This window comes from Danio rerio, chromosome 25, assembly GCF_049306965.1.
Source record: "Danio rerio strain Tuebingen ecotype United States chromosome 25, GRCz12tu, whole genome shotgun sequence".
In the NCBI taxonomy this organism is placed as follows: Eukaryota; Metazoa; Chordata; class Actinopteri; order Cypriniformes; family Danionidae; genus Danio; species Danio rerio.
The window spans coordinates 23,523,178-23,541,904 of NC_133200.1; the positions used below are offsets into that span (position 1 = coordinate 23,523,178).

The 18,727-nt window shown below is 34.6% G+C and overlaps 1 protein-coding gene and 1 long non-coding RNA gene across 6 annotated transcripts in view; one reads left to right on the forward strand and one right to left on the reverse strand.

Annotated features, from left to right (window-relative positions):
- LOC141380962 (uncharacterized) overlaps positions 1-3,124 on the reverse strand; it is a 14,974-nt gene extending 11,850 nt beyond the window's left edge. For both annotated transcript variants that reach the window (XR_012400405.1, XR_012400404.1), the window contains exon 1: positions 3,066-3,124. This is a non-coding gene — a long non-coding RNA (uncharacterized lncRNA). The remainder of the gene's footprint in view (positions 1-3,065) is intronic.
- Positions 2,765-18,106, forward strand: cyp11a1.1 (cytochrome P450 family 11 subfamily A member 1, tandem duplicate 1). 4 transcript variants are annotated; one of them, NM_152953.2, is given in 11 exon segments: positions 2,765-2,811; positions 4,016-4,049; positions 4,814-5,087; positions 7,824-7,979; positions 8,054-8,253; positions 9,218-9,421; positions 9,542-9,702; positions 10,339-10,505; positions 11,536-11,614; positions 17,153-17,344; positions 17,436-18,106. In NM_152953.2, coding segments are annotated over 9 exon segments (1,530 nt in total). In that variant the 5' UTR covers positions 2,765-2,811; positions 4,016-4,049; positions 4,814-4,839; the 3' UTR covers positions 17,559-18,106.
- The last annotated feature ends 621 nt before the right edge of the window (positions 18,107-18,727 follow it).

Sequence of the window (18,727 nt, forward strand, 5' to 3'; positions counted from 1 at the left end):
CTAAGTGGGTCATCCGGTGCCTTAGTTAAAGGTAATTTAGTGTGCATGGTTATTAGTCTTGGTGTACAAGCTCGGCACTTGAAACTAGCACACAGTTGGCTGTAAAACCATACAAAGACACAAATGATTTTGTACTCTCTGCTTAGTCTGTATCTGAGGTGTACATGTACGGCTGAATGCTGATCCTCAAATGTCTGCCTGTTTGTTGCCAAACACAGAGAGGGGAAGCTCTTGGCTCCGCCCCCTTGTTAAGTTGGGCGGGAATTTGAAACAAATTTTCATGTGAAACAACACACCCCTACAACAGCGAGTTGAACCTAAACCGGCACACTCAAAAAAACCATAATATTAATATTAAATCATAAAAAAGGGGTGAACTAAGTGCCCTTTAATGCTGTGTTTACACCAGAAGAGGAATGTGCAAATAAACTGCACTATTTGTGCGTGAATAGACGCGAAAACATTTTGAGTTTACTTGCTTCATTCACTTTATAAAAGACATGTATTCGCGTCATGGGCAGGGCTTCTGTCTGCCTGGTAACTAGCTTCTGTTGTCTTATATTCTCTTTGCATTAAAAAAAAAAAAAAAAGGGAAACAAATTTTGAATTACCCCTTGTGCAAAATGTTATGCCGTGTCTCTGGGCAGGACAGTGAATGTGATGTCCAGTCCTTTTTCTTTCTGAAAGCCTTGATAACACTATCACAGAGTTTTTTTTTATTTAGTATTTGAGCAAATAGGACTGTAAATATATATATATATATATATATATATATATATATATATATATATATATTTGTGGTACCCTCCAATTCACTGCAATCAATTGCTGCATCCCTATTCACATATGCATCCTAAATAGAATTTAAAAATAGAATTTGTATGTCCTAAACCATAGTATGTGGAAAAGAGTATGCCGGATGGTTTATTATATCTGGTAAAATTTCATAGAACCGTTAATGCTCTAACCACTGATATTGCCCACAATACATTGCTAGTTGGATGTGAATTTGATCAGAACTACAAATTCAGGTAATAAAAGTATAAACAAACTACAAACATTGTGGACAGGCGAGACCAACCATTAAGTAGAGAGGCTTTGGTAAAGTTGTTTGAATGACTGTTGATCACTATCTACATAGGCGGAGCGTGTGTAAGGCTGGGGAAGGCTTAGCCTCCCTCTGGCCAGAGACCACAGAGATAGCAAAGAAAAAAAATTGCTTTGAAAACATGTAATGGGTGTAAGGCGGAATATGTAATTTAATGTTAATGATTAACAAAACACTTTAGTTACAAATTCAAAATACCCCTCTGCACAAAAACAGAACTGTCCAACTGATTAGCGCTGTTTTTAATTGGAGTTGGCAGCAGCTCTGAAAACGAAACAGAAACTGCTGGCCAGCAGACTTTTCTCATTTGCTGGTCAAGAACGTAATAAATAAAATGACAAATGAGTATTACGAGAGAGGTATGATAATATAGTATTCTTTTTAATTAGTTTTCAGTTTTAAATGAAATGCCTTATTTTGGTTGTTTCATTGTATTCTAGCCCATAGTAATCTTGTTTTGCATTTAAATTCTGCAGTTTTCTACAGGAGTGATGGGAAGTCAAGATTTATGTTTTAATTTGTATTTTGAATAATATAAATCTAGTTTAAACAAACAATTAGTCACGCTAGCTAATTGCTACTGGATTACCTTTACTCTGCAATGGTTGCCTCTAATTTAATTGCCAATAAGTTTACCATATTTTCATTTTCTTTTTTGTTGTTTCTAGCTTAATAAAGAAAAATAAATTCAGTATCCTAATCACAGTGTAAAAATGCTTATTTTTATATATTTATTGCTGAATTGCAAGTTCAGTTTTCGATTGACCTTGTGGCAAAGTGAATGATTTCAGATTCTTGACACATTTTTGCATTTGATCTATTTTTGCAAAAGGGTTAGATACTCAAAAATGTTACTTGTTAAATCAATTACAATATTACTAGATATCATAAATAGAAGAAACTAGCTATTATACACTTAGTTTAAGAGTAAGCACTGAGGTTCACCCTATTTAGGCCCACTCATTTTAAAATGTCTGGCCCCTGGCTGCATATCAAAACTAACTATAATAATTGAATGAATCTAATAAAATAATTTAATGTGCATATTAAATATAAGACGTTTGTTAATAGGCAGTGCTTTTGTTAAAACCTCTTCTTGGTCAGTCTATTTGAATGTGTAAAAGGGCAGCACATATCAGCCTTACCCTGGAGCTTGCTCACCCTCTGCCAATGACTATCTAGCCAACTGGAACATATTTAAACTGTGTTTTCCCTGCTATATTTCATCTGCAACAACAGTGTGAACTTCTATCAAGATATGTTTAGATATTCACTTCTGAATGCATAATTAAAGAGCTGAGAAGATTTCTCTGCGTGAAAGACTTGCGAATTGCAGATCCTACTGCTGCTTCTTCAAAAAGGTAACTTAACAAGGGGGCGGAGCCAAGAGCTTCCCCGATCTGTGTTTGGCAACGAACAGATGCTGAGTCGAGATGATTGACAGGTGACAAGCAACATAACGATCTGTTAACTAGGAAGTAGTATATCCTAAAGCTTGCATACTCTTCTGTTACACAAGTAAATACTTTTCCCTTTACAAAAAATTATATACTTTTAGGGCGTGGTATAAGTATGTAAATTGGGACACAGCGTAAGTTTACCCAATCACGACGACTTCCGCTGCTGATAAATTCGGAAATGTGAAAATGGTGCATTGGTTCTTTCCTTGAGTGACTGATATCACGTCTCCACAGGCGGCAAACGTGAGTGTATTGAGAAAGCTTTCAGATACTTGTTCAACGCGTTTTTACCCTTTACGTGTACAAACAAACTGCTTGTGCTTTAGAAACCAATGATACAACACTAAAGACAGATGTAACGACCACTTGAGCATATTTAACAGCTTATTCTAACACTTATAACAGCGTTCTCTAACGATATCGCGATTAACATCTTACATTCCACACCTTGTTATGATACAATCTATGAAAAGTGTCTATTTAGTCTTTATATTTACCTGTAGAACAGAAGACACTGGAAACTCGCATCTGCCCTTTCACAGCTCTACTGATGTATGGAGCATGCGCAGTTTGCTCCTCGTCGCAACACTCAAATTTTATTTTAGTTTATATTTTATTTTTTGCTTTCAGTGTGAAGCAATATGCATTTGTTATTTTGCTCACAAAAATATGGATAAACCTGCAAAAATAAATAAATACGCAATGAATGAGTAAATAAATCCACAAATTCCCGATGATTGATCATATCTATCTATGATGATTGACAGTCACCTTCTTTTAGCATGTTTACTTAGGAAATGTAAATGCGGATCTACGTGTTTTGTTTTATTCATGCAGGAATTTATGGATGCATTTATTTATGTATTTATTGTTTTACTTGTTGTTTTATTTATGTAGTAATTTACAAATTATTTACAAATTTATTTGCATATTTATGTATTGCTTTATTCATGTATTGTTTTGTTTATACAGACATTTATGGTTATTAATTTTTATTAATTTATTTGATTATTAATTTATTGTTTTATTTATGCAGGGATTTAATTTATTTAAGTAATTTATGTATTTGCTTTATTTATGCAGGAATTTGTGAGGGTTTAAGTTTATTTATTTGTTTGTTTATTTATTCTTTAGTTTTATCTTTAAATGCATTTACTCATTAATTAATTAATTTATTTATTGTTTTATTTATGTAGGAGTTTACGTATTTACTCATTTATTTGCACATTTATTTGTTTTATTTATTCACTGTTTTGTTTATAAGGGGAATTTATGGTTTTATCGAGTCATTTATTGATTTATTTACATATTTATTTTTTGCATTTATGCAGGAATTTATGGATTTACTAAGCAATTTATTTGCTTTATGCAGGATTTGTGGATGTACTTTAATCATTAATTAAATTTTACATTTTTTTATTTATTTGCATATTTATTGTATTTGCAGGTTTCGTCCTCCATACAAACCCTGCATAAATGAGGTAATCGTGAAACTTTTATATAGTCTAACATACAACACAATTGTCATTTTACATATTTGTGAATCATTTTTTAATGCAATATTTTATATATTTTTTAAACTGTGCATGAGGATCCAATAAGCTTTGTTTTCTAATCATAATTTTAGATGACCCGCAACAAATAGCCAAGTGTAAAAATAGCACTATAAAGGTAAAATGATTTTTCAATTAAAGTGATAGTTCTGTCAAAAATGAAAATCCTATCATTATTTGCTCATGCGTTACTTTTTTTCTGTTGAGCACAAAAGAAGATATTTTGAAGAAAGCTGGAAACTGCTAACCATTGCCTTCCACTGTATTTGTTTTTCCTACTATTAGGATTGAACTTGTTACTGTTAACAAACCATCATCAAAAAAAAAATGTCTGATGAGACCATTTATATATATATATATATATATAATTTATTTATTTATTTATTATTTGCAACCAACCGGTTAACTAAATCTTACATCTCAAGCTCATGTCAAGAATTCGTTACACTTTTTTTTTTTTTTTTTTTTTTCGGATGTGTTTGATTTAAGGGGTCAAATCTGTCATTGATACATTCTGCATTGTTTGTATGGTGGGTGGGTGTGGGTGGGTGGAATTGTGCTTGGAGGTGGATGTAGATGGTATAAAAATATGGGCTGGTCTCTTTGTGCTCCTTTAGTAGTTCATTGTCCTTGACCTGTGTGGTGTTTTGGCATATAAAAAACAAAAGTCTTTCTTTTTTTTCTGCTTGGAGCGTCAGAAGTAGAGAGAGAGAGTGTGATGGCCCGCTGGAATGTGACGTTCGCTCGTCTGGATCAGTCCCTGTCTTCATTGAAAAATCTGCTGCAGGTCAAGGTGACTCGCTCAGGCAGAGCACCGCAAAACTCCACTGTCCAGCCATTCAATAAGATCCCTGGACGATGGAGGAACAGCCTGCTCAGTGTCCTTGCCTTCACCAAAATGGGAGGCCTCAGGAATGTCCACCGAATTATGGTGCACAATTTCAAAACATTTGGTCCAATTTACAGGTAAGACACTAAAAAAATAATATACTAGTAATTATTAGTGCTGTTATTACTATTTAAATGGTTTCTCACAAATTTGACATCAGGAAAACTCACAGATTTACAGTTAAAGTCAAAATCATTAGCCCGCCCTCATGTGAACAATATTATTATTTTTATTATTTTTAATGGAGAGATTAATTTTCAATGCATTTTAAACAGAAGTTGGTTATCATTACTATATTATTTTGTCTTTTCCATGATGATCGTAGGCTACATAAGATTTTTCTGCTTATTTTGCATGTGTGCTGAAAATCTTTACAATGCAAACACAACTAGAAGCACATGCTGCACATCCTGAACACATACACATTAAGAAAATATGCTGCAAATCCTCACAGAACATGCACATTTTGATAAAAAAAAAATAATAATTTGACTGAAGTTAACACGTGGTTATGCATTATGTTGTCCTTTCCATCATTGTTTTCATCTACTCTGGGGTGAATTATTTTTATTATTATTTTTTTTTGTGTGTGTGTGTGTGTGTGTGTGTGTGTGTGTGTGTATGTTTTAATTTGGCAACTTTCTCTGTGTTTCAGCATATGAAATGATTTTTGGTGTTCAGTCTTATTTCAACACATTTTTGGAAAATGCTTTAAAAGTTTTTTAAAAAAAACTCAACAATACCCTCTGGCCAAGTTTATCTACAACCCTTTCATTATGTTCTTGGCTGTTTTTGCCCCACTGGCTTTCTTTATTGGACCTGCACTACAACTTGCTGTTATATTCCATAAAATTTAATTTAAAAGCCAGAAACTTCTTTGCACAGGCCTATCTAAATGGTTAATGTTGCAAACTGATGATCAACTGTAAAAATCATAAATTTGACCTCCTCCCAACAGGGAAAACCAGCAACAATCAAGAAAGCATGATTTTATGGTGTCAAGGCTTTGCAATCAAAAGTGGTTATAATGGAAGTAAATGGGGCAAAAACAGCCACCGACATATTGAAAGAGTTGGAAAATTAAACAATACACAAGGGTTAATCTTGAAGTGTCTTGAGTTGATGTGTTTTCTCGTCATTGTTCCATTTAACGCCAATAAGTTGAAAACCTTTTATATAAAGGTATTTTTATTTTCTTAAAACTCTGACTTTTACTTAGAACTTGGAATTGCAAGATAGTTATTTAGTTTAATTTTCATTTAGTTTGTGATGGAAAAAAAACTTCCATATATTTCTTTGTTCTATTTTCATGCTGACTTCAGTTGTATGGAATGGGGTTAATGAAAATCTGCATGCTAGATCTCTCTCTCTCTCTCTCTCTCTCTCTTCTCTCTCTCTCTCTCTCTCTCTCTCTCTCTCTATCTATCTATCTATCCATCTATTTCTCTATCGATGTTTAGAGCTGGGAGATAGCATCAAACGTTCTTTCATTAAGCTGCTATAATTTTGAATGATTTATTCAGCTTTTGCATTTGTAGTTAAAACATTGAGTTATTTATTCACTACCAGTCAAACATTTGACAAAGCTTTTGAATGTTTAAAGGAATCCAATTCTATTCACCAAGGCTACATTAATTCAATCAGAAATAGAGGAAAAAAAAATCAGTCGCTAAATATTTTTGTTAAATAATGTGGTTTTAAAAAATAGAAATTTATTCCTGTGATTTTTACAAGCTGAATTTTTATAATTATTACTCCAGTCTTCAGCGTCACATCATCATAATGATTATTTGCACTTCTAATTAGTTATTGTTGTTACAAAATAAAAAAAATACTATTATTAAAACTATTTCTTGCTTTATGGCATCATGGAAGCTGTGATACATTTTGCTTTTAGGATGCTTTGATTAAAAAAAAAATACACAAATTCAAAATAACAGCTTTTTATTTGTTATATTTGCTTTACATTTTATAAATTTATTTTCATTTAACTTACTGTGATGAATAAAAGTAAATATATTTTTAATGGTACTTTTGAATGGTGTTTTATCGGTTTCCCAAGCTGACAGCAATAATAGTTCTTGAGCTGGTTATGAGTAAAATATTTAACGGGTTATGTGAGGACTAAGTATGCTTGATTCAGGTTTAAACCACCAGAATTAAACTAAACTATGTTCATTAAAATAGCAATCCCTTTTGGTGATCTGAAACATTAAAGTGTGGCAAACATGCAAAAGAAACCTCAGTATATTTGCAAATTGGTAATTCCAGGGGCTCTGAGGATGTTAGATGGTTATGCTTTTGTTTGGTGCTTGTGCTTGGATACTCTGAGATGTTACATCTCTTAACCACATCTCTGAACCACCAACTAAATGCCATTCTACGAATTGGCTCATCACCAAAAAAAAAACTAAAAGTGGAACTGCCTGCTTGATCACTAACTAACTTTTATTATTTTTGTAATGTAGTAGACATCTTTTGTTAGTTTAGGGATCTAGCAGGCATATAGAAGTGGGCTTGCAAACAACTTGTACTCCTACTACAACTGACAATAATTCAGTGAATGAAACTTCAATGTCATTTACAGCTCAAAATAAATGTGTTAATAAACATGAAAACAATTGAGTCTTTCTGTAGCTAAAATAGTGCTAGCAATGCTAATGTTTTGGGTTTGATTCCCAAGGAAAGGTATGAAATGTACACATTCAAATAGCATATGTATAATTAGCTTTTTATCAGCCAATATAGAATAAGCCATTGGTGCATTCCTACATGCTGTAACAATATATGTATGTACAAATCCACTTGGACAGGGAAAAAGTTGGAATCTACGATAGTGTGTACATCATAAAGCCTGAAGACGGTGCTATCCTGTTCAAAGCTGAGGGCCATCACCCCAATAGAATCAATGTAGACGCGTGGACCGCCTACAGGGACTACAGGAACCAAAAATATGGCGTCCTGCTAAAGTAAGCAATGTTATTCAATACCTGCTATAAACATGTCTACTGGAATAGTAAAACATACTGATTTGTACCTGCAGAGAAGGGAAGGCCTGGAAGACTGATAGGATGATTCTAAACAAGGAACTGCTTTTGCCGAAGTTGCAGGGGACCTTTGTGCCTCTCCTGGAGGAGGTCGGGCAGGACTTTGTGGCTCGTGTCAACAAACAGATTGAGAGGAGTGGGCAAAAACAGTGGACCACAGATCTGACCCATGACCTCTTCAAGTTTTCACTGGAATGTAAGAACTGACACCTTTAATGACATGTATTAAAGAGCCCCTATTACGTTTTTTTGAAAATTCTTTCATGCAGTGTGCAACACAGCTCTAAGTGTATGAAAACATTCAGCTGAGGGGTAAATCTGAGTGCGTTTTGTTAAAAAAAAAAAAAAAAAAAAATTCGACTCGTATGCATGTATAAAATATGTATCTGGGGAATTTATTATTTTGTACAATTTGATTTGCCCTCAAACTTTAATCCAATATCGTGACTCAAAACAACTTTTCTTTACTTTGATCACGCAGAATAGCTTTATGGCAGGGCTATCAGACGTTTTGTGCGTAGCTATCAGTGTGTGACTCGTTTCTTCCCTACCTTACCAGAAGGCAGTTGAATTTTTAATGTTAAATTTAGCTCCTCGTTCTCAACACTATCAGGCATCAGAAAGCATTCAGATGATTCCAGTGGACAAATCCTCTTCCATTTCTTCCAACGTTCCAGTCGGTTCCCAAATAATGAAATCCTTCACCACACTACTTTATTTTTTTATTTCTGAATCTTAACTTTTTATTTTATTCCAAATTTAAAACATTGAGATTTATTTTTTTGTCAAAAAATGATAGGATAATCATACTTTAAACTTTGCATAAACCACATATTAGCACACCTGCCAACATTTGTCTCTGAAAGTTAGTTTTTTGGTGAGAAATAAGAAAACGGGAGGGTGGTTGTGAGAAATACGGGAGACTCCGGGGAAAATGGGAGTGTTGGCAGGTATGCATATTAGTGCAATTATGTTATGTTGATTACTTGATTGCCAAAGGTTTTAGGACTTTTTGGTATAATGATGTTTTGGTAAAATTGATCTGAATTAAATTTTTCTCCCAGCAATAGTTTACCCAAGAATTAAAATGGTGTATTATTCATTTGTGCAATACTCTACACCGATCCTAAACTGTTGAATGTTTTCTGTTTGTTTCTCAGCGGTGAGTGCTGTGTTGTATGGGGAGCGTTTGGGTCTTCTGTTGGACAACATTGATCCAGAATTTCAGCACTTCATTGACTGCGTCTCAGTCATGTTTAAGACCACCTCACCCATGCTGTACCTACCCCCGGGCCTGCTTCGGTCCATAGGGTCCAACATTTGGAAAAACCACGTTGAAGCCTGGGATGGCATCTTTAACCAGGGTAACTCAATGCTGACTTTAATATTCAATTATTATTGTTTTTATTATTATTTTTATTATCAGGAAACATTTTCTAAAGAAACTTCAACTGATTTTTCGTCCCTTCTAATTTTTCCAAAAGCTGACCGATATATCCAGAATATCTTCAAACAATGGAAAGAAAATCCAGAAGGCAATGGGAAGTATCCTGGTGTACTGGCAATCCTTCTAATGCAGGACAAACTGTCCATCGAGGATATAAAGGCCAGTGTCACCGAGCTGATGGCTGGAGGGGTGGACTCGGTATGAGAAATAATTAATGATACACTTGTTTTATGACTCAGATTGGAGTGAGGTTTAGGAGGGAAACAGACTAACAATCTTGTTAGTGCACCTGTCTCCGGAAACACTCAGTTGAATCAAGCTTTGAGTGGGTAGAGCTAGAGAGACTACAAAGTAGTGATGACCCAGTTGAGATCAACCTTTAGGGAGGGATTTACATAAGCCATAAAAGAGATGTGTGAATAAACTTAATTTCCATGGCATAAAGAGGGCTGAAGTCCTAATCGTTCTTGTGTTATGTTGGTGCCGTGACCCAGCAAGGCATTTAGGATTCTTTGACAAACAAAAGCTCTCTTGTTCATTTCTTTTGTTCAGTTTATCAAGATCAGAGGAACATAAAAACATGAAGACACTAGAAAGCTTAAAAGTAGTACTAAAATCATAGTTGTCCATACAAAGAGGTCAGTGATGCCAAGAACTAAATACACAGGAGCCCAATGTGTTTAATTGTATGAACGGGACCATTCTTTAAAGCTGTCAAAAACAGATGAATCATTTATGGTAAATGCTGGAACTTCTCATTTAATTTTGTGCTAACTTTTGAACTCTGTGTGTTTTTTTTTTTTGTGTGTGTGTGTATGTATGTGTGTGTGTCAGGTTACTTTCACACTGCTGTGGACGCTTTATGAACTGGCTCGACAGCCAGACCTACAGGACGAGCTCCGAGCAGAAATCTCAGCCGCTCGTATTGCCTTTAAAGGAGACATGGTACAGATGGTCAAGATGATTCCTTTGCTTAAAGCAGCCCTGAAAGAAACTCTCAGGTATACAAAGACTTCACTTTATTTTAAATTAATACATAGGGCAGTTAATAAGGCATATAAGGGAAACATACAAAATATATCCTGTTGGTGTGGCTTCAGGAACAGGGTTGGGAAAACACTAACTTGAGGTGGCCATTAGTTTGGGGATAATGTGTTATAAGTAACACACGTTACATAATCTAACTTTTTTTTTTTTAAGTAACGAGTATAGTGACACATTATTAAAAAAAAGAAAAGACAGTAATGTAACGCAATTTACTTTTTACCTTTTTTAATTGGCTTTTACAAAATATATTATAGAATAAAAATGACCATAGGTTGAATAACACCCTCAATAAGAGGGCGTGCTCTGAAGGAACAGACAGTCTGCTTGCTCTCATCATCAGGTCAGGTCTCTCTTTTTTCACAGCAGCTTAGTGTACTGTTAAGTAACTGAATAACTCTGGATAATAGTTTATCACGAGTCAGAGAGGGTATCAAGTATGTTAGTACTGAAGATGCAAACAGTTTCACAAAACCTTGGAGTGTCCTCCAAATTTATACACAACCTATTCATTTTATATATAATTGAAGTCCTTCATTTGCAACTCCATGCGCTGACTACTTCACCACTGTTTAGTTACTCTGAATCACCTCCTGTTGTTACAAATAATAGTACAACCACAAGTCTAAAAGCCTGTGACAAGCAGTGAAATATCTAACTGATCTGTCTAAATAAGATTTAAAGAGAAAGATGTAACGTAACGCATAAAATGCATACAATTTTTTAAAAGACTGTAGAAAGCAAAAGCTGAATTCCGGCTGGGATTTCTAAATCCTAAAATGCGCGGAAGCTTTTTGTAAGACTTAAAAAGAGGACATGTCTGGAAAAAATAAACAGGGTGTATGGTCACCTTGATACTATTATTCAAGCTCCGATACGTAAAATGAACAACACCAAATGTCCTCCAAAAATCCAATGTAAATAGCCTTTTGGGTTGAAAACTGTGACGTGTAAATGTTTTCTAAAATCGACTTCTTTCTTTTGAAGATTACATCCTGTAGCAATGAGTCTTCCAAGGTTCATCACTGAAGATACGGTCATACAAAATTACCACATTCCAGCAGGGGTGAGTGTGAATCAAAAGTTCCCCATTTTGCATTTTTCCCTATGATACGTTTCAGATAGTCTGTAATAAATCTCTTTGTGATGGTAAAATCTGCAATTTTTCTGTGATCTGTGTACTTTGTGTATCAAAGTACACAATGAATAAAGTTATTAGGTCAGATTTACTAACAGGTGTTTTTGGTGATAAAACGTTACACTATGTACTTACTAAACACTCACAGAAAAGAATAGTGATTAAAAAGGCACGGACAGCTACTTTTGCGCTTGTGTAATGACCAATGCAATGCTATTCACTAATATTTGTCTCGGGCAGTGCAACACATCTGCTTTACATAGTCATTTAGGTTGTTGACAGTGGCCTGTGGAGTGTTGGTCCACTCCTCTTCAATGGCAGAGTGAAGTTCACAAGTTTTGAAGAAGCATACTGACTGCAGGAATGTCCACCATAGCACTTTCCTGTGAATTGATTGTTCATTTCTGTAGCTTAAGCCATCTCCAAAAGCATTTCAGAGAATTTGGCAGTACATCCAACTAGCCTTAGAACTGCAGACCATGTGTATGCATACCTGACACTCACAAACAACAGCTTCACCTCCAAGATCATCTTGAAAGCCCAGCCCCCAGTACAGCAGCTGCAACAATCTGCTGCATAAATCAAAATTTGCATAACGAATGAATTTCTGCACAAACTTGTAGAAACTGTCTTAGGAAAGCTCATTTGCATGCTTGCTATCCTCATCTGGTATTTGACCTGACTGCAGTTCGTCATTGTAACCGAATTGAGTGGGAAAATGCTCACATTCGATGGCATCTGGCACTTTGGAAATGTGTTTTCTTTATGGATTAATCCCAGTTTTCATTGTAATATTACAGTTCTTGCATGGTCAGCATACTCCCATGTCGCTAGAGCTGCACGATATTGGAAAAAAACTGACGTTGCAATGTTTTGTTTTGTTGCAAATGCAATATATTTTGCGATATTAATGTAATTTAACCAGTTGACTTGAATGGCTCAATTTGGAGAAAATTACTGATTTTATACTGGGATTATAGACAGTTAAGGTTATTGCACATTGAATATGAAATTTTCGTCTGTAATTTTCTCATATCAGTCGTATTGACACACTGCCCCTGAAACCTTCCTCTGTTACAAAATTTTTTAATTGGTTTCGTTATTTATTTTTTTCTCTTTGCATCTGAAAAAGTGGTTTGAGAGGCGTTTTAACCGTTCAGAGCCACCTAAATGCAGCTAAAACGCTGAATGCAGAATGCTGTAATTTAAGCTAGAGATAACTTTATGAAAAACACAGTGCATAATATAAAGAAAACTTGGTGGATAGTTGAACCCCTTTATGTGCTGGATTTAATGACTTGCGCACCTCTCCCCTGTGGCAGCTTGGTGTGTGTATTTGTCTCTGAAAAGCATGGTCCACTTTTGGCTGGTTGCTTCAACTTGCCAACGTACAAGGTACTGCCAGTCTCTATTTAGGATTTGTTTAAGTACATGAATGTGTGACGCATCACAAGCAATGTATCAAAGTTTTACTGAATTCCTGAAATGAAATAAACTGCATTTCGGGATTATCAGTGCAACACTTTGATAATAAACTGATCTCTTCTTCCTCAATGCAGTATTATATTAACAAAATATGCAGTTTCTTCTTTCCCTTTCTAATTTGGAGAAAAAAGCATTACTGCTTGAACTGACTCCGAAATGTTTTGCATTTTTTCGTAATGAATTTATTAATACGCATTAGACCCCGTGTGCAAGGTTTGTTTACGTGACAAATTTCTCACATATGAATACGAAAAACACATAGGAAAATTTCCGACTTCTGTGTGCAAAGACCTTAAACTGGTCTGTAGAAAGAGACTCTTTCTTGGTGAAAGAGATGTTTCTTTTTTACTTTTTTTTTTTTTTGTGCAGTTATTCACTTCATTTTTTTTTCTTTTTATTTGAGGTTAAAATACTGCATTTTTAAAAAATGAAATTTAAAAATGGATTTGCTTGTTGGATGGTCATGATAGCCTCAATTTTTAATGAACCAAAAACACTTCCTAATTGTTTAGAGAAAAAAAACTTATTTTTAAATAAATAAATAAATTTTTTATTATTTTTAAAATGTAAATTTATCACATCATGTAATTAGAAAAACTGTAGTCTATTGTTATTTGTAAAGCAAATAACAAACTGGAAATCACATTCAACATTCCTTGTTGTGAATTTGAATGATAAAAAATTTGAACAAAAACATAGAGCATCCCGATTTTTGTACTCTCTCTTGTAAAATGGCACATTTGAAAATTCATAGATCACACCAAAAGTCTAATTGGTGGTAAAATCAGCTTTAATATGCTTCAGGATGACCTTTTAGTGCTTTAATCCTTTTTTATTGGTCATTTTTTCATTCAAGAGTAAGGTCCAAGACAAGTTACTTGTAAACTTTATTCTCTATTTAACAACAATACAGGAGGTTAGAAGTGGAAGTTGATCACTTATGCCAGATTCCGCTTGGTCAAAAAGTTGCCTTTTGATTTATTTTTTACAATTTATAGTGGCATAACGGTCAAAATAAGACAAATGTGCTCATGTATGGGACAATATCTGGACCTTTTCCAGTGGGGGGTAGCTCTTTAAACCACCCGATCTCCCCTGGCTATGGGCCTGCCTTAATGAAAAGGACATTTTTGAATATGGTGAATGGCTTGAATATAATCAAATGTAGCGATAATGTCAGATAAAAATATAATTTTATATAAACAAATGTTTTAAATGGACTTAAAATCTTACAATTAACATTATAGCTATAATTCCACTCAAATTTTCTGAGGGATCAATTAACTGAACATGAACTCAACATTGCATATTCTGCACGCTGAAGAATCACGTTGACTATTGTGGATTTGCACATAGTGAAACGATATATTGTGCAGCCTTACATGTTACCTATTAAGCATGTTTGGAATGGCCTATACAACAGCATTCACATGTTCCAGTTTCTGCCATTATCCGGCAACTTCGCACAACCAATAAACAACCTGGGGTGCATTCCCAAACAACAACGCAACTCTCAGTTAAACTATCATTGTATGATGCATCGTTTGGGAAAGGAACGATGTAGTGATGGGTGTCTCTCAAAACTGTAGTTGCTCTGTCACGGATCTGTTGTTTTGAAACACATTAGTTATAATGTAAAATGTCCTGTAACTACGTATGTGGTGTAACAATTTGCACAAAAAACTATAGGTTTGCCAACAAGCCCATGTTATATAGGCCTACAGTACATATCCATTTCTTAATAAATCTACTATAAATGAAAACCATTAATGTATGATATATATTTTTTATTTCCACAAGGTAAATTACGCTTTTAAATAATAGATCACCTATAGCTTCACATGAGCCACGGCTGCATTCTAAATGGCATAAATGTTTTGAATGTTTTTCAATCAAAGTGCACTAGTAATAATAACAATAATAATAATAACAATAATAATAATTCCCTAAGCCCTGCTTAATATGAAGATGATCACTAAAACTGAACTGTAAAAATACTTGGAAAGCAAATTACACCTAAGAGAGATGACCTTTTAATGTTGTTGTTGTTGTTGTTTTATAATTTCAACTAGACCTGGTGACTTTTTTTTTTTTTTTTTGGACCCTCTTGTTTCTTTCATTTAGGCTATTCATTCACTTTCACACAATTTTATTACTTTGCATTACTGCCTAAGTTACTAAGTTAATGCAGTAATATACTTTTTTAGTAATAATAATATGCACAGTTTCACTATTACTGACTCTATCAATGAAGCTTATGCAGCGATACCATTTACATAAATGCAGACAGATCATGGCTTCAGCGCCAAATGAGTAGTTTTTATTTTACTCTATATATTTCCTTCCATTTTAATTTCAAATAATATAAATGTTTAAAGTTTTAGGTAAAGATGTCAAACTATGCCAACACATCCAAGCTAACCCACTATTCATAAAACCGGTAAATAAATATAGTGAAATAAGCATAACAGAGTCATCACGCTTCATGTAGCCTATTACCCTGTCAACATCAGTGTGTTAAAAAAAAGTAAAATGTTACAATCCAATGTCATAGAAAAAAAAAATAGAAGCTAAATATTTTACTTAGTTACATTTTAAGGCATTAGTGTAGCAAAACAGAGAGCCTGTCTACCTCAAAAAAGGAAAGAAAAAAAGGGTTACATTTTGGCATAACACGCAACTCTATAGGCAAAATAACTTTTTGTTAATATTTTAAAGGTAATAATTATTAATGTTAGGCTATCATAATTGGGGTTTTTTTCATGAAATTGTCCCGATGGCATTTGTAAGAACATCATCATAAACCATTAGGTTACTAAAGGCCTACCTGTCATTTTATTTATTTATTTACCTTATTTTAATACCTTTTTTTCAGGTTACATTTACATTATTAGGGCCATGAACGAGTCAAAATAAAATCAATAAGCTTTAGTCGTTAAAATAGGTCTACAGGATATTTTCTGGTGTTTAGTAATGAATTAGGCTTCACATCATCCACTTGTCCAGTTTTCTCCCATGTTTAGAGTTTAGAGTGCACTTCTGCCACCGTGTGCACGCTTTAAATGCTATGGGCACACCTGACTTGAAGCGGTGACCTGATCTCTGAGATTGCTTTAATTTCACAATTTTCATAATTTTTCATATTATGAAATATCTAAATGTGTGTTCTGAAAGTTGGAATGAAGGGAGTATTAGCAATTAATGACAAAGGATTTTCAGTTTGGAGTGAACCAGGGGCATCACTAGACCCCACTTACTTGGGCACGTGCCCCAGTAAAAATCGCCAGTGCCCCAGTAAATTCTTTGAGATGCGATTTACTTAATATGCAATTGTATTTATTAAAACTGGTAATCCCAGAATAATATTCTCATAATATTCTCTATGTGCAACCGAGCCAACACTGATGATGTGCTGCTTATGCTCCGTGTCCCAGTTGTGAACATGTGCACGGAAAATGCGCATTTATTGTGAAACCGGTGTAAAAGCCTTTAATGGATAGTTGTCTTCATGCAGTGAGTTTTGCAAGTCGACAAAACTAAGTTTATATAAATTGATGGTGATCTTACTAAGCAAGCCTGACTTTTTTTGAATGAAGCAAAAAAGAGGGGTGATAATTCAGGGAGGTGAAACTTAATAAACAAATTCTCTGCAATGTGTCAAGTCTAAGAAAATTTACTGCTAGGCCTGCTTGGGGTGGGGGAGGGGGGGGGGGGGTAACTGGCAATGCAACACAACAAGAGGTGTAGTTGTATGCGCGTACAAGTTTGCAATGCATTGTTCGTTGGAACGATGGATTCGGGAAATGTCAAAACAAGGAATTTTGTTTGTAACTGCGGAACTTGCGACCTTAGTTGGCTAATGATGGTTTTTGGAAACACATCCCAGAATAACTTTATATGTGAAGCAAATGGTGGTAGATCTTTCATTGCTGTTGAGTGCTGTGTTAATATATTTGAACATATTCTTCTTTTCTGGGCCAGACTTTAGTTCAGCTGGGTGTCTATGCTATGGGTCGTGATCATCAGTTCTTCCCGAAACCAGAGCAATACTGTCCCTCTCGCTGGATCAGTTCTAAGAGACAGTACTTCAAGAGCCTGGGCTTCGGCTTTGGTCCCCGCCAGTGTCTGGGTCGCAGGATTGCCGAGACTGAAATGCAGATCTTCCTAATTCATGTATGTGGACTTTTAAGGCTAGGAACTTAATATCCTTAGAAAAATAACATTGTGAAGACTTTTTTTTAACTTTTGTTGTTCTTCCTTATAGATGCTGGAGAATTTCAGGATTGAGAAGCAGAAGCAGATTGAGGTCAGGAGCAAGTTTGAGCTCCTTTTAATGCCAGAGAAGCCCATCATGCTTACCATCAAACCACTGAATGCCAGCAGATAGCAGAGATGCAAACAGGAAATGACGTCAAGTATGGAAGCTTTGAGGGTGGCAAATATCCACTTTTGAGTTTTAGAGATTTGAATGTACAGTATGTTTCTTATCATTTAAAGAGATACTTTAGTGTTTACTCACCCTCACATAATACCAAAACCGTTCAACTTTCTGTTGAATCTATTCAAACAACATCTGAAATTAATTTATCTGTTTTAAAATATCTATTGGTGTCATCCACAGAAAAAAAGGCGAGTAAATAATGAAAAATATAGTCTAAGAGTTTAAAGCAACACTTTGTCTTAAGGTGTCCTTATTTATTTAATCCATATGTATATCCCTGTTAATATGCCTGGATCTGTTATTGTGTGTGAGTTGGGCACTATAATATGAGACCATGATCCTTTTAAATGTAAATTTGATATTCTATTATGCTGGGATATATTGTGTTATGAATAACATTTCAGTGATTTGCAATTTCAATTATTTTATTCTTTGTTGTTCTAATAAATCTTGCATATTTTTATCTGTGAATCAATAAATTGAAATCTCATCTACATAAGACTCCATGTTCTCTGATAAGAACACTGTAGTGGTTAGCTCTCTTCATTATTTGATGTTGAATGCTGAACTGAAGCCTTACTATTATAAACAATTCATTAATGCATAATAATGAAAATTACACATGACTAACTTTTAACCCAAACCACATTCCAAACCTAACCACATAGTATGCACATGTGCTTAATTAATATTACTCGGTATTAAAATGAATAGTTACACTGTAATGTGGACACCTTAAAATGAAATGCAATTTAATAATTTTCTTGAACTATTTTTCATAATTTTAATGTAATCCAGGGGTGCCCAAACTCAATCATAGATGGCTGGTGTCCTGCAGGTTTACTTCCAACCCCAATCAGGCACACCTGGGCTAACTAATCAAGCTCTTACTAGGTTTTGTAGAAACATCTATGCAGGTGTGTTGAGGAAAGTTGGAGCTAAAATCTGCAGGACATCAGCCCTCCAAGACCGAGTTTTGGCACCCCTGATGTAATCAATCACTAAATTCAGAAAACATCAGCAATAGAGTATGAGTACAGAGATTGTGGCAACACATTTTAATAAATATCCTGCTGTCTTCCTACATTTATTTAGAAATAAATCAGTAGATCAGT

Bases quoted from the DNA above. Each gene is read 5' to 3' on its own strand.
- cyp11a1.1 (XM_073942383.1), top strand. From the start codon at position 4,840: ATGGCCCGCTGGAATGTGACGTTCGCTCGTCTGGATCAGTCCCTGTCT. The intron at 9,703-10,338 runs GTATGAGAAATA...TGTGTGTGTCAG, and splicing joins TGGCTGGAGGGGTGGACTCG to GTTACTTTCACACTGCTGTG. The intron at 17,345-17,435 runs GTATGTGGACTT...TCTTCCTTATAG, and splicing joins TGCAGATCTTCCTAATTCAT to ATGCTGGAGAATTTCAGGAT.